The sequence below is a fragment of the Coffea arabica genome, chromosome 11c, assembly GCF_036785885.1.
Source record: "Coffea arabica cultivar ET-39 chromosome 11c, Coffea Arabica ET-39 HiFi, whole genome shotgun sequence".
Classification (NCBI taxonomy): Eukaryota; Viridiplantae; Streptophyta; class Magnoliopsida; order Gentianales; family Rubiaceae; genus Coffea; species Coffea arabica.
The window spans coordinates 12525263-12541704 of NC_092330.1; the positions used below are offsets into that span (position 1 = coordinate 12525263).

The 16442-nt window shown below is 35.5% G+C and overlaps 1 protein-coding gene across 1 annotated transcript; it reads right to left on the bottom strand.

Annotated features, from left to right (window-relative positions):
• Positions 1-4556: 4556 nt before the first annotated feature.
• LOC113715761 (methylenetetrahydrofolate reductase (NADH) 2) lies at positions 4557-11837 on the bottom strand. Its single transcript, XM_027240055.2, has 11 exons — positions 11155-11837; positions 10883-10943; positions 10696-10778; positions 10384-10557; positions 9507-9680; positions 9305-9405; positions 9063-9174; positions 7299-7379; positions 7032-7209; positions 6234-6568; positions 4557-4799 (listed from the first exon to the last, which is right to left on the bottom strand). Exons 1-11 carry the CDS (start codon positions 11557-11559, stop codon positions 4716-4718), a joined length of 1788 nt encoding a protein of 595 aa, XP_027095856.2. The 5' UTR covers positions 11560-11837; the 3' UTR covers positions 4557-4715.
• Positions 11838-16442: the final 4605 nt, after the last annotated feature.

A 16442-nucleotide genomic window follows, 5' to 3' on the forward strand; every position in this document is an offset into this window, starting at 1 on the left:
GTTTCAAGAAAACAAATGTTTGAGAATGGAAAATGATGATTTAAAAAAACAAAAAAGTGTTTTTGATTGCAAAAATAATTTGAAAAGGAAGTTAGAAGAGAAAACAAAGTTTTATGAAAAAATGTTGGAGGAACAAAATGTGTTAAAGAAAAGAATTAATGACTTGAACGAGTTTCTCCAAAATGAAAAACAAAAGTTTTCTCAAACAAAAGAAAGCAAATCTTTTCAAGGCACAAATAAGTTTGCTATGATAAGAAGTAAGAAAATTAGTTGCATTAAATCCACCTATGTGCAAAATACTTCTATCATGTGTAACTTTTGTTGCAAATTTGGACATATGCAAAATGATTGCTATGTAAAGAAAAATATGAGAAAAGGCATGAAATTCATGTGGATTGCTAGATCATGTCGTATTAACTCCCAAGGACCCTATAAAGAAAAGGTACCAAATGAAATTTCTCATATTTAGGCACATCATGATGATTTGATCCAAGAAGTGCTATATAGTTGTAAGTACAATTGAAAATTTTGATATTCAATATGGTCTTGATTTGAAAAATAAAGGGGGAGTTTGTTTTTGATTGATGCCAAAAGGGGGAGTAGGATTTATTGAAATTTCTTTGTATGTTGGCACTTTCTAAGGGGGAGCTTTATTTGAACTTATTTGATAAAAGAAATTTTCATTTTGTTTGTCATCATCAAAAAGGGGGAGATTGTTGACCTTGGTCGATCAATCCTTGGTTTTGATGATTAACAAACCAAAATGTAGATTTTGGCTAATGTTTTTATGTGAGTAATTTGTTAGAACAGATTCTTGTGGCATAAAAGAAGAAGCAAAAACAGGGCACTCATGTCGGACGCTATCGGACGTCCGAAAGGATGAAGAACATCAAGAAGGAAACTCTGTCGGACGCTCGTGAGGAAGCATCGGACGTCCGGAAGGATCGGACGCACGCCTCGGACGCACATCGATCGCATCGGACGTCCGAGAAATTTCGCAAAGATTTGATGACTCTCTGCCTACGTTCGGACGCAGGGTTCGGACGTCCGACAGGTGGTTCGGACGTCCGACAGGCACCTGTCGGACGTCCGACAGGCCAACGGCTAGTTTTGACAGCAATTAATATTTGACCGTTGGAGAGTCTTTTGGAGCCATTTCTCACCTTCTATAAAAACCCCAAAGCACAAGAAGACTAGAGACTTTTGCCAACACAAAATACAAGCTTACAAGTGAGATTTTTGAGTAGAAAGATTCTTTGTTGGTTGTATAAGGGGTTGGGAAAGTTGGGTTGTGAGGTTGCTCAAGTGAAAACCTTGGTGAAGGTGAACCTATCACTTGGAGTGGTAAAACCTTGGTGAAGGTTGCCTCATTTGTATAAAATAGTTCTTAATTGGGTGAGTGATCTTTCAAGTGTAGGTTGTTGAGGGTTAACTAGAATAGTTGTAAAACTCCTTGGCTCAACCAAAGAGTATTTGGGGTGAGGAAGGAGTGAGCCTTCACTTGTACATCTTGGTTAGCTTCGCCATCAATTGAAGAGGCTATTGGATTGATATTTGGTTTGCATTTCTTATCTTTTCTCTTTAATTAAGTTTTCTTTATTGTGCTTAAATTTGATATATCTTTGTGCATTATTGTGAAATTGTTTGTACTCATTGGGTTGCACCGGGCTCTTACATAGACTAATTTTAAAAAGTAGTGAAAATCATTTGAATTAATCAGTTTGAAATACACGCTTCTCTTTTGCAAGCATTTGTACTAGAAACACTCAAATTTTCAGTAGATATACCTATTGTACGCTTAGAATTATATTTCAGAAAAGTCTCATGTGGTTTGAAAAAGCCCTCTATGGTTTGAAGTCCCATGCCATTCAGCAAACCTATAGAAAAAACTCCCTATGAATATTTCAAATCATACAATTTGGTACTTCATGGCTTGAACTAATGTGAAAGATCGATAAAAAATCATTTAAATTAATGAGTCTAAGTGTGCTTGAACTAGGAAATAACTTTTAAAATCAAATTTTTTGCTAATATACATATTAAATCCCTTAGAGCTCATAAAATTCTCAAAAACAATCCAAAACTCCCAAACACAATTTACCTCATTTCTATACATAAAATAAATAAATAAATAATCCCAAATACAAGTCAACTTATTTCTACACACAAAATAAAAATGCCCAAATATAGCTCACCTAATTTGCATACACAAGATAAATAAATAAAAATAAAATACCACCCTCATCTCTTCCTCCACCACCACTGTTCACCTTCCACCGCCATCTTCCCTTCTATCACAACACATTCCTCCCCCTCTTCTCCTCTCCCTTGCATCCCGCTCCCTCTCGTCTCCTCCCAGCCATTTCTACTTCTCCGAACCGTCTCTTGTTTCAGCGACCATAGCTAGCCATGGGAGAGAGGGAAACGGGTGCAAGGGATCGCGACTAGATTGCCCCTTTCCCGCACCCCATGCCCTCCCTCCCATGATAATTTTGGTCACAGGAAGCAGGTGAAGAGATGTGAAAAGGGGACTGCAATGGGAGGGAATAGGGGGGTACAAGGGACGAAAAGAAAGAGAAAGAGAGAGGAGGAAAAAGGAGATGGATAGGGGATGTGGTAGAGGGAAGGGTGGCCATAGAAGGTGGAGAAGCAATAGGTAATCATAAGGGGTTTTTCGGTAGGTTGGATTAACTAATCACAAGGGGTTTTTTCATAGGTATATATATATATATATATATATATAAGAAATTGTGTTATCTCCTCCGCTTCTATTAGTTTTGATAATTTCTATTGCTGTTTCAAATTAGTTTAAATCACGATGAGTTGGAGTATATGATTTAAAATCATAGGAGCTTTTTCTTAGATTAGCTTAATAATAGGGATTTATTTTGTATTTTACACTTTTTCTTAAAGCATGGATCCTTCGCATGTCGAATCTCGACCAGTAACTTTTTGGACCAATCATTCTTCCTCTTTATTCTAGGTAGATTATAATGTTACGAAGGATAGGTAGTCTATAGTATTGGACTCCACTTTAATTCAACAGTGTCCGGGGCCATTTATTTAATTCTTACGGAATTGCAATTCGACATAGTGCAAAATATGGAATTTTAATTCTGAAAATCTACTGCAGACACGTTTTGTTTATGTAACTCTTATAATTGTATCCTTCCCTATCTTATTCACAACTTCCTGCCCATCCTATTCTAACAGCTTCCAAGCCGAATTCTGAAGATTTAAATTCAGTAATCATCATGGATAATGTGTAATAAGGTCCTTCGGCAATGTCATGTGCTTACCTATAAATGCTTTAACTTCATCACTTCATGCTATTGTTTAGAAATCAGTATCAATAAATTTCTCTTTAAGAATCTTTACTATTCTCTTAGATTACGATGACAAAACGTTTTCATGTATTACCCCAGTAGGAAGTCTTATGTGGTGGTTTAGTTATTATACGGTGGATGGAGTCCGGATCTGCAAGTCATTGGCCTGAGCAAGTGAAGCGGTGGAAGGAAACGGTAATTATAGGGGTCGCAGCAACATATGTGCAATTTGGTGTTGAATTATTTCAAAAGTAGCTTGGGCATTTGAAGCAGAATTACTCTATAAGTAAGATAATTGCTCTAATTGACATCACCAATCTAAAGTGAATTCAAGTATGATCCTTTTTTCAAAAAATTTTTTTTTTGGTAAGTTGGATAGTTGTAGATTTTGTTTACAAACTAAAATCAATTTTATGGGTTTGAGTAAATGATTTTCTAGGATTTTATCCGTGTAATCTACTCGGGACCATACCACCCTATTTGCCTATAGATACACCTCCAGTTAAATTTGAAGAGACATCAACACGTTGTGCACAAAAATAGATACAAGTTCGTAAATTTACAAATTAAGTCATTTGATAAGTTTAATAGCTGAATAACCAGAGACTTTACAGTCATAATATTGTCCTGTGGCTTCTATTTACCCTTTGTTATATCTTGATCAAAATGCGTGATGATTCGAATGAATATTAAACCACTTATAGTAACAACTATTTGGTTTATTATACCCAGACCACATATTCCACATAAAAAACTCGACTTGGAAGTCATGACACGTAACAAACTTGCTCAAATTTGCCGAGCAACATTCTAATGAAGTCATGAGATACGCTTCGTCTATAGACTTCTCGACATGTACAATGAATCAGCTTGCAATGCCAAGAGAATTTCCATTACCAAGAGGTGTAAGGCCAAAATCCGAAAGAATATCAGGTATTATAGGAATAGGAGTAATCAGACCTGCTTTTGACACACCTCTCCTTATTTGTTGGGACCCCATTCACCTCTTTGAGCTTCTATTGAATAGGTTTAATTGTTCATCTTTTTGATATATCTAAGGGATTCTCCGGATAATTCAAATCGAAGCAATTGGATGTCCAACTCGGGCCTATATGACATGACCGATCAATAGAAATACCCCACCTTTGTCATATATTCCATACATCACACTAGATAGATATCATATTCATGCCTTGGTGGTGAAATGGTAGACACGGGAGACTCAAAATCTCGTGCTAAAGGCTGCTTTTGTCATTATTGTTGCATAAAATGAGGCTAGCCTAAACATTATAGATGACAAGCAATAATCTCACTACAGCAAGAAAAGAAATTTCAAGAGAAGAAAGTAGGACTTCATGGAGGATGACTCCACGAGTACTGCTAATCATTTCAAAGATCCTTGAAGACTGCAAATAAATCACCACTGATGTAATCATTATCAACCAAGCTGACCAAGAAGTACGTCTCTCGCACCTACAAGGATAAGGAAGCAACCACGTGAATTTTTTGTCCCATACAAGGAGTTGGAGGTAGTCAATGAGTGTTCTACATCCAGGACCAAATGGAAAAATGGGAAATGGAAAATCAGGCAAAAATAGAAATGATAGCCAATTATGACTAGCAACTCAAGACAATCATTAATCCATGATAAGCAACATAACATGCAATTAATTGCTTTTGTAATCAATGTGTTGTAAATGTTTAGACTAATTGGCACATAAGCAAATTGTGTCACCTACCACTACTCTTCAGTCTTACTGTTGTTGATCCAAAGAGATGAACCTGAATTCTCTAGTTTTGAATATTTTACATCAAGAAATAAGAAAGCAATTGCAGTAGACTTGATGCCCGAAAGGTATGCTAGACAAACGACACAAGTGATATCCTACAATGCTTAATTAACTAATTGTATCCCACTCCTAATTCCTTCTAACAATCATCTTACAATCCATAAGAACACACATACGCACATAAGAAAGCAATTGCAGTAGACTTAATGCACGAAAGATATACTAGACAAACGAAACAAGTGATATCCCACAATGCTTGACCAACTAATTGTATCCCACTCCTAATTCCTTCTAATAATCATCTCACAATCCATGAGAACACACATACACCTATCTATGCTACAACTATTCATCAAATTACAAAATCAATTTGCTTCCTGGTTAAAACATATGCCACAGACCATGTACTATCAATCATCAAACATTTCTCCACTATTGTGAAATGCAGCAGAACAAGGCTGTAAGAGATAATATAGAAGGAGAGCAAAGTATTTCCAGTATCCTGATCATGCAAATTTGACAGACATCAATAACTGCAGGGGCGCAAATGCTTCATACCTAAACCCCTCCACTGCCTCAGTGCCATTAGACAAACCTCTGAGATATGGAAAACTATCCGTCAAAGTAAATGCTACTCCCACTTTGAAGCATAAATTTTTTATCAATATTTAATTTTGACATTTTTGCAACATAATGTTCACAAAATGAAGGGTAGAGAAATGACATATAGACATCAATGATTTTTTATTTTATCTTACTTGAATCGGGGAGAGGGTTTTGTTGGGGTGGTTTTTTTGGGGGGGGGGGGGGGAGGCGCGGCAATTTGCACCAATAAGGTGTAATGGCAATTGATCTCAACCAAACATGGTAAAGTCAAACCAATCCAGCAATGTTTAAGAGACGGAACAAAAACTATATATCTTCACGTTTGTAAGATTCAATTGATTTTTATTTCATTTACTTGTGTTAGGGGAGAGGGTTGGTAGGGGTGGGGAGGACTTGTTTTTACTGTTATCATCCCAAATATTGTACAAATATTTTAGTCCTTCAGTAAATAGCAGTGCTTTAGAAGTATAAGAAGATTGACATACAATAGACATAAAGAGATGAAACTAACCTCTTCAAGCAGTTTTCTGGATGGGTCAGCCTCTGGGTATAATTGAGCCCATGCTCTTGACCAAATTTCAAATGCCTCATCCTTCCACACCACAAAGCTGGAAGGATCCACAACGGTAGGTTGTATAATCTCCTTTGCAGGGAAGACTCCCCATGTAACAGCATTCACATCAGTTTGGTTGGTGTTTGAAATCCAACTTCCCGCTTTATCCACAGCCATATAGGTGAGGAATGGGTATGCTTTGCATCTCTCAACAAGAGAATTCAACTTTTCTTTGGAGCAGAAAAATTCCAAGTAGGCCTTCTGATAAACATATCCACCTGGCCCACCCCATCCTGCAAACCACGTTTACATACAGAGCAGTTAAAAGTCATTTTCTCAAGAATTCCTTATATCCGATCTATTAATACCAATGTTGATCAACAGATTCCCGGATCAACGCAAAGACAGTAAATTACTGCTCTGGTTTGATCCCTATTTTCTTTGATCTAAAGAAATTTATCAACTTCATAGAAGTAAATAGTGCAGCAGTCAATCCCATTCCTGAAATACCCAGCAAATTCAATATCTAATTGAAGAGTTTATAATGGAGTTTGACCCACAAAAGGGACGTGCAAATGTTAAAAGTTTCTATTAAGAAAAAATTCATTCAAAAAGAATACTGATTTTCAGCATGTGAGGATCTGTTTCCACCTGACCCAAACTTTAGGAGGAAAAGGGAAGACAGGGTCCCAGGTATTACTCTTGAACAAAATTAATAAAATAAAAAATCTGCATTCCAGGTAAGAAACAACTCACCAAGAGATGGAGTGTCAGACTTTACTCCATTAACTGCTGGTTGGCTGTTGATTGTTAGGAAACCTTTTAAGTTTATAGCACCCAGGTGTTCATTTATGATCCTTGTCTCTGGCTGAAGGCCATCTAATTCGGACCATGGGCAGCTTCTTAATTGCCCGAGACAAAATTGCTTAAATTTCTGATTTGACGAAATTCATCAAGAATCAGAGCTTCCGCAGAAACAGTATTTTCTTCAGATGAATGTAAAAATGTAACGAGTAATTGTACCTCATAAATATCCTGTAAACTTCTTAGAGGGACAACCCATTCTTCTGAAAGTCTCTTACCACGTGCACGGGGCCTCATGAACTGTTTAAAATTTATGGCATAGCCACATGAGTGGAATATATAATAAGATGAATTAAGCATCAACAACTTGGTTAAAGGTCCATAAATCTAAACAGAAGGTGATATGATTTATTTCTCCCTGTAAAACTTTCTCTAAAAACATGGATGAAAACAAAGGTCATTCTATTACTCATTCTTTGTTGCACATGAGAAAGAATTTTCACCAATTTAAAATAATTACACACAGGTAAAGGGCCTGTTCTCATTTGCTTCAAGATAGTTCTAATTTTGTATTTAAACTAAAGGATGCTTTCAGTTTTTCTTTTGAAACAGAAAGTTGTTGTCTCTATGAGCGCCTTGGAGGAGCTTTCTAGAGATTGAACTTTATAATAAAATGTTACTTCTAATGTTTCAAACAACTTTTGAAAAGTCAATCTGAAGTGCTCTAAAAAAATCAAGGATGGTAGAATGGGCTGTAACTCCTCACAGTTGTCAATAGCTGGAGTAGATTCAAAAGTTAATGTCCATTATAGGGTTCCCATTACCAGATTTTGATTATCCTTCTTCCTGTGACTTGGTATTTAGTTGGAGATACAGATCAACTCCTAAAATTAGGAACTCAAACAAACATATGATCTTTTGAGAAACCATGAGAGGATATGAACATCTGGCACAAAAAGGATCATTAAACAGAAGACTACCAGAAAATGATCCATCAGACCATAAAATCTCCCTGTACCATATAAAGAAGTCAAGTTGTTCTTTATCCACTTGAATTTCTAAACCTTTAATTGCACATGTACCAGGAAGGCTTCTTATTATAGGATCCTCGCAAAAAGCTACTTAAAAGGAGGGGGGAAAGATCTTTAGGAATGCTTACTATCCTCATGGATTTCCTGAATTTCAACAGAGCCAGAGTCATATAGGAGTTAATTCAGTAATTCCAGCCACTTTGAAATATATTCTGCTGACTCACAGCATATGAAGAGTAGAAGATCAGATGGGACAGTGCCCTCATAATGGATCATTAAGTTAGACAGTAAAAAGTAGGAGGTAAATCTCTTGATTGAAGTTGAAACTACCTATGACTCAGCAATGGTTCAGTCAGAAAATCTGTCCTCATGCTAAGAATCTAAAATTATCAAGAATGCTTTAAGGAGGTCTGTATAGTTTGCCATTTTTTACAGGGAAGAAAAAACTTTTAAAATCCTATACTAACATTTCACTTATTTCTAGTAAATAAAGATCGGAATCAACAAGCTGTAGTGGCAAAATTATTAAATCAACTATGTAGGGCTTTAGACCAAGGCATGGACTTGATCATCAAAATTATAGCCTTCCAACACTTCCTCTTGACAATCACATAAAAAAAACGAAATTTCAAATAGTCTCTTTTCTACTTCAGCAAGCACCATTCCCTAAACGCAAAGCTCTGCTAGATTTTATGGATAGAAGTTTACAACTTGCAGAACTATGATGTCTTCTATGGAAACAGGTTACAATTGGAAGGCAAAACAGAGGAAGAGAAACATTTACAATCACCTAAGAATTAAAAACCTATGCAATGGCAGATAAAGTACAAAAAACTACATAGCACCCCAAAGAACTAGGAGATGATAACATATGCTTAGGCAGAAAGTGAAAAGTAAAAGTCAATGACTTTAAAATATAAAAAGAAAAAAAAAGTTATTAAGATCTCCATACTTGATAGTCAGAAAGTGCTCCATATGATGCATTTCGAGAATCACCCCATCGGCCATGTGGGTAATGTTCCCAACCTATGGTCCTTGAAATATAGCTCTTTGGACGATTGGCCCTGCAACAGTAGAAACGAAAGATGAAATGCTTGAGTTTTCGATAATCATCCACATAATAGATGAAATCACTAAGACAGAGAGAGAGAGAGAGAGAGGAGTGCAAAAATGGGCTGATTCAGTATTATATACCAAAATATAGGGCGAACATCTTCTTTAACACGATAAATATTAGTGGGACGTCTCCAAGGCAATGTCCTTGAAATCTTTGATTCCTCAATCAGACCAAGATTCTACACATGCAAGCTTTCATAAGCCACTAACTTCCAGCACTATACTAATAATGGAAATGACTAGATAACCCACACAGGGATAATGAGAAATGACAACAAACCATCAATATAGCCAATGCAGACTTCTCCATGTTTAATGTATAGAGATGCAATGTCTTGATTCCACTAGCCAAAATCCTCTTGCACATTTCAGTTCCAAGGTGAATCCCGTAGTTTCTCACAGCTTCTTCATTGTCCTTGATAGGCTCTAAGGCAGCAGTAATCTCAGGAGGAATCTACAATTATTCAGTAAACTTAGTATGGAACTTAAACGCACAAGCACCTAATGTTGTCTGAGTAACCACATAGTTCAACAAGTTGCCAATCACTTAAAATGAAATTAACCAGCACTAACTAGAGATACTGGATTTGTATCAATTCTGCATTCCCACATAGTTGCTATTTGAATAAAATCGAAATTGTCATCATTCTTCATATGTTAAATAAGAATGAGCAGAACATTTATTTACTACTACAATGACTGTTAAGCATAGTGAGGTAAACTAATGTGTCAACTTAAATGAGAACTGTTAGGACTAATACAACATATGCTTTAAAGAAGTTGACATATTACATATCTAAATACCTAGTATCATGCATAGAGAAAGGAATAAACTTATAGAGGTGGAAGGTATGCAGAAAAGATTCACAACCTTAGATTTTAAGGCTCACAATGACCAGAAGACTAATTGTGATCTGATTATTAATTCTTGCAAATTGTATATGTCCAGTAGTATGTTAGTGTAGCTGCATAGAAATAAGTGAATTTTCACTCACTAGAAAGACTCTCAAGTGTTAAGATTTTAAAGTATAATAGAAAAAATTGATGCACAAGATAAAAAATTATCTGTCTTGTGTACAAATGACCTTCTAAAAAAGCACATTTGCCCACATAACTCTTGATCTTTGTGAAAGAATGCTATTAATTGCAACCTTTACCTTAGTCTTGCAAAAGCCGGTCATACGAAGGAAGCCCCTGTAATTATTGATGGGCATAATCCCAGGAACAATAGGGCAAGTTATGCCAATTTGGCGACAGTCATTAACAAATTTGAGGAAACTATCAGTATCATAGAAGAGTTGAGTTATAATAAGATCAGCTCCAGCATCAACCTGCAGAAAATTTCAGAATCAACCACCATAAGCAAAAAAAAGTTTAAGTTCCCACATCCAAACCTCTGGAAAAAGCCAAAAGGAATAAATTAATCACAATTCAAAAGACAGCGTCATATCAAGGGGCTAAATACAAACCTTTCTCTTCAGATAGGCAAGGTCGCTTTGATATGCCTCAAGCGAGGCAATCCCATTAGCAGGTATAACATCAGGATGAGCCTCTGAGCAGGAAAGGACACCACATTAACATCATGGTTACACTCTTTACACTAATACATCAACACAGCATCGTCCAAAACAACAACTTGAATTACTCAAAACCCACCTGGATAACCAGCAACAGTGATCCCAAAATAATCTCCATATTTGGCACGAATATGTTTCACCTAAATAGATTAAACAGCTCAAAACTACTCATCACCAACATCAAAATGTAGCCAGAGTTCGCACCCAACTAGCACTAAATGGTACTATATGCACAGTAAACATTAACGATGTTATCAAACAAGCGTAAAACAATCAACATCAACTTAATTGAATGAGCAACAATCAGAACATAACGAACACAATCAGAATCAAACTCAGAGGCAAACTTACCAGGTCGAGAGCGCAGGCAAAGCCACCTTCCACTTGGACGAACTTATCCTGGCCATGAGGGGGATCTCCCCGCAAAGCAAGGACATTCTGGAGCCCGTTGGATTTTATAGCATCCAGAGCGTGATCAATTTTCTCCACAGGCATATTGGTACACGTCAAGTGCATCATGGTCTCGACGCAGACCATATTCTGCATCCGATTCGCGATCTCCAGCGTCAGATCAGCCGTGGATCCGCCTGCACCCCACGTGATATCACAGAAATTCGGGTTATGGACGACCATCCTCTCCATTCTTTCGAACAGGTTGTCGACGCCATCTTCTGTCTTGGGTGGGAAGAATTCGAAGGAGAAAACAACCTTGTTTTCGTCCTTGGCGGCCTTCTGGATCTTCTCAATCACCTTCATTATCAACGAAATTTAAATCCAATCGAAAATATGTATACCTCGATTGATCTGTCAATGCTCCAGCGGTGTCGGCGAGGAATTCCCGACACAATGCTGCTGTAGCAGTAGCTTTCTGTCAAGCCAAAAAATCACACCAAGATAAGTAGAATTCGCTAGCGTGGAGGAAGGAAGAAAGGAGAATAGAGCTCAGATCTGTAGCGTGGGGAATTTGGGGTGATTTATAGGGTCAGTGGCTTGCTTCTCTCTCGCCAACTACTTCACCAACCACCAACTCCTGTGTCGACTGTGGTCCTAATTGGTGGTCATTTGTATTCTGTTTCCATTTTTACTTTTGGAATAATTTACAAAGCTCCCCTGATGTTTGGCTTAATATCACTTAGCATCCCTATAGTTTTAAAATCTTTCTTGTCTCCCTTATCAGATTGACAAGATTTCTTCATCATGGATAGAAAATGATGATATTACCCATCTAAAAATCCTTAATTGATTAACTAAAATTAAAAAAAAAAGGAATTTGGAAAAGCAACAACAATTAACAAATCTACTATTTATAATTATGACATTTTTTAAATCCTATAGGAATAAAAGGTAAGGAACTTCTAATACTACTATTATCTAAAGCACATCAAATATATATTAGAAGCAAATATATCTTATTTGGATTTCTTTCATTTTCAAAATCCTGACTGTCACCTTCCTATTGTAATTAATAAAATCTATTCTTTATACTAAACGATATTGGTGAATTATAAGAGTGCTTTTTAATATTAGAACTTGTAATGATTTGTTACAATATTTGCTACTAATTTCCTCTTAAAGTGGCTCCTTTCGCCATTAAACTTGTATTTCTTATTTGTTGTCTTGCTGTCTTTATAATCTTAAAGTTGGAGTATTAGTCATCGCAAAGTTGTAAAATTACTTATGTGCTGCAACTTCTCCTTACTGCACTTACATCTCTTTCAATTGGTCTTTTGCTTTAGTTTTAGTTGCTGCTTTCATATTCATATAAAGGATAAGAAGGGGTACAAATTAAAGTAAATTATGTTATCTCTCCTCATCTATGAATTTTTTTTAATGCACAAGGGCTAACAATGTTACAAAACACGTCAATCAATGGGAAATAAGAGAGATTTTTGAAATCACAAGAGCACTAAGTGATATTAAAGGAAATCACGGAGAAGGTTTGTGAATGATCCTTTTTCTTTTTTCTTTTTTCACGATGCATGTGAAAAAAATGGAGTAACTTTTAATTGCCTCGAAGTTTGAAATTGTTGATGCATTGGAGTTTGGACCGTCTGGCATGTTCCATTATTGCAAGTAAATCCTTTTCAAGATTCCTCACAAAAGGAAAAAATGGAAAAGGATTTAAGTGTTGAAACAGTCCTTGAGATACTTTAGTTGTCTTCTTAATGTAATTCTCAAATATTTAGTTGGTCTTTCCAAGTCCAACCAACGGTTTTCAACCCGCTATTTTGATGTCTAACAAATTAGAAACTGTTTCGGGCTAAAATCGTACAACATCGTGAGATGCTCAAGCCAAGAAGAGGTACCACAGCAAAAAGCAAACTCGTCACAAGTAACTTCTATTCATTTCAGAAATGTAAAGGGAGAATGAAAAGGTTTAAAAGAAAATTAAGGGAATAGATAGGAGAAAGGCTAAGGTGGTAAGTCGTGCTTGATCCTACACGTTTCAAGAACGTTTGAGAAAGGCTGTGCATTGATAGAAGAGAGTACGAGTGATTTATAAGGATCAATAGCATTGAGTTGCGAGAGAAATTATACGTGAATAAGGGGGTTAGTCCTTGAGAAGAAAGTGATTGCAGCGGGATATTAGGGAAATTATTGACATACGAAATTTTTGAAAAACAAAAAAAGAATTTACGACGGCATTTTTATGGTATGTGGCCGAATCTCACCAATCAAAAGTAAATGATTTTAAAAGTGATGAATTAAAAATTTTCTATTTTGGTTAGCGTAGAATAGTTAAATAATTTAAGAGGAATTATACTAAAGCCTAAGAAAAATCAACGACCAGAGAACAAATAAGGAATAAGAGGTACTAGCCTAAACATAAAAAGAGCAAAGGGAAAAGGGAAAGGTAAGGAGAACCAAATTCTTAATTCAATTGCTTGCAAGTAAAGAGAATTAAAGAAAATATTTTTGCCACGTGGTAATCTACAGGCTAGACCCAAATCTTAAATGGCCAGTTGATATACCATCACTGTTGGTAAGCTATAAATGATAAGCGATCTTAAGTAGTCTTTAGTTGTACGGTATTTGTATGTTATACGAATTAATGAAACAACACAATAAAGTGTGAGTTGTATCTCAAATCATATATGCAAACCATTGGTCCCGCAAATCACTTGTGCAAGCTCAAATATGGTTGTGATTTAATGGTGCAATAATAGCTATAAAACTCATTTGTGGTTACGTGTAAGAATGCGAATGAATTAAACCGTGTGAGCCGTATTAATCAAAACTCGATTTGAGATCAGTCAATATGGAATTCGAATTGAGATATGACTGACTAAATTAAACTATCGAACTCAAGTCGAGTATAGAGAAACTCAACTCGCATGTGTATGTTCACATATATATAAATTTTATTTTAATAATGAAATTACATATATATTCCTAACATTTTTATTATTTATTAAGGAAAAATGACTATTTTAGTAATTTTTTAAAAGATAAAATAAATATTCTTTTTAAAACTCGAGTAGGCTTGAACTCAAACTCGACTAGGTTCGAATTTGAGGATGAATTCAAACTCAAGCTTTACATTAAAAACTCGTTTGATAACTTGATTAGATTAAAGTTCAACTCGATTAGACTCCATTGCAACCTTAATTATTTGAATGAGCTCATTTATCCTTAGACTACCTATTAACTATTTTGTCTGCTTTGCATGTTAAAAAAAAGTTATAGAGTTTTATTGTTTGTTAAAATGGGAAATTTGTTTTTGGATTGCCATTGCATTAAAAATAAGATATGTTTATGTACTAGTGTGTCTCGTAGAGTTGAAGGTAAAAATGATGTAAATGTGTACATGTTTAGGAATTGTTTTTCTATAAATAATATTGTTTTCGAAAGTTGACTCGTACATTTTCCAACTTCCACGCATATATGTATATTTTTTTCCTTGGAAAATGTCCATACAAGAATCGTTTGAATATCCAAGTAGGAACATCTAAGTAAGATAGAAAAATAAATCTGGATGGACGGTTCTCTAAAAGCTGTCATAATTTGAAAGAAAAGTACTCCATTTGTGAAGGGGCTAGAATCACAAGAGAATATATTTGAGGGGCTGGTTTGATAATACCGAAATTGAAAAGTAGGTATTTCTACAAAGGGTGTTAAAATGGTTAAAAATGCAACGTGAGCATGTCTAAATTAGATAATGGGTAGATTCAGTGGCTGGGTCCCACTCTCCTACCGCAACTCAACAACCCAGGACTTGGAGACCAAGATATGTGATTTCTGCTACGTCTGTAAGAATTATATTAAAATTTCAATTGGGCTCCTCTTATTTCTCTAACTGTGATTTACATCCTCGCGAGGTCAAATTTTGATCTAACTAATTATCCTCTTCTTTATTTTTTCCTTTTGACCATTAGGGATGGATGGGTAGTCCGATGCCACAATTGCTGCATCTTCTAATGGAAAACACCTACTGTAAAAAAAAATAATAATGGAAAACACCTACTCTAAAAATAAAAAATGGGAAAATAAAGTCCAAAATTTTAGACAAAACATAAAACAAAATAAAAAAACTACAAGTCCAATGGCTTTACGGTTATATACCCTTCTTATTACTAATAATAATAAAGACAAAATTGTAATGGCTATTTGCCATTTCTTTAACTTTAGTTCATTGAAACTTCTTTTGATGTCAAAATTTGAAAGATTGACTTGGAAACAATTTGTTTGGTACCATAGGCAGAAACCTCGGGAACCTAGAGAAAATGCTCCCAAATTTCATCTGCAAGAGCTAGAAGCCCAAAACCTCTCAAACTTAATCCAAATTACACCTGATTTCCTGAATCTTATAAATTTTGGGACTATTTAGAAAAACTTCCTCTCAGGTATAGTAAATTTTGCACTTTATACCCAAGATCACTAGTCAATTCTAACATTGTATGACAACAATGTAAAAAAGATGTTTATATTCCCAAGGATTAATTAAAGTAAATCTCCCTCAAATTATAACAAGTTTTACACGTCACCCCTAGCATTATCTTTTTCTTTCTTTGTGGGTTTAGCTGCAAGGCCTATAGTTAACACTAGGAAAAATGACACCAATCGCCTCTTACATTTCATCGTCGTAATTTTTTAGTACTTCACATTCAAAATGAAGCATTTTAGTCCTTAAACAAAACAAATGCGCAATTTTAGTCCCGAACACATTTTCGAGCGCATTTTCACTTGAAAAATTTTTGGGATGCATCACATATCCAAATAATAAGGAAAACAATAGACAGCCCACCTAATATTTAACCTAAATTTGCATCACCATCTCATGTGCAAAAATAAGAGCAGAAAAAAGGACCAAATTTTCACGGCAATTAAAAATATACAATAAAAACAGTTAACTAAACATTAAATTAGCAATCTAAGTATTACAAAATTAAACTTGTACGCAAATACTCGAAGTTGATCGTATTTACTAGCACAGATGCATCTGTTAGTCCTTGCACTCTTGCTTCCTTCCCTGGTCTTCTCCTGCTTAGCTTCGTCCAAACTCATGTCCAAGTCTGAATTCTTTATCTCTTTCTAAAAGACTACACTATATCAAAATCTTGTTCATGAAAAGACAAAATTACCAATTTTAGTTAAACACATTATGTATTCCAATTTGTTATTGAATTAAAAATTTCCAT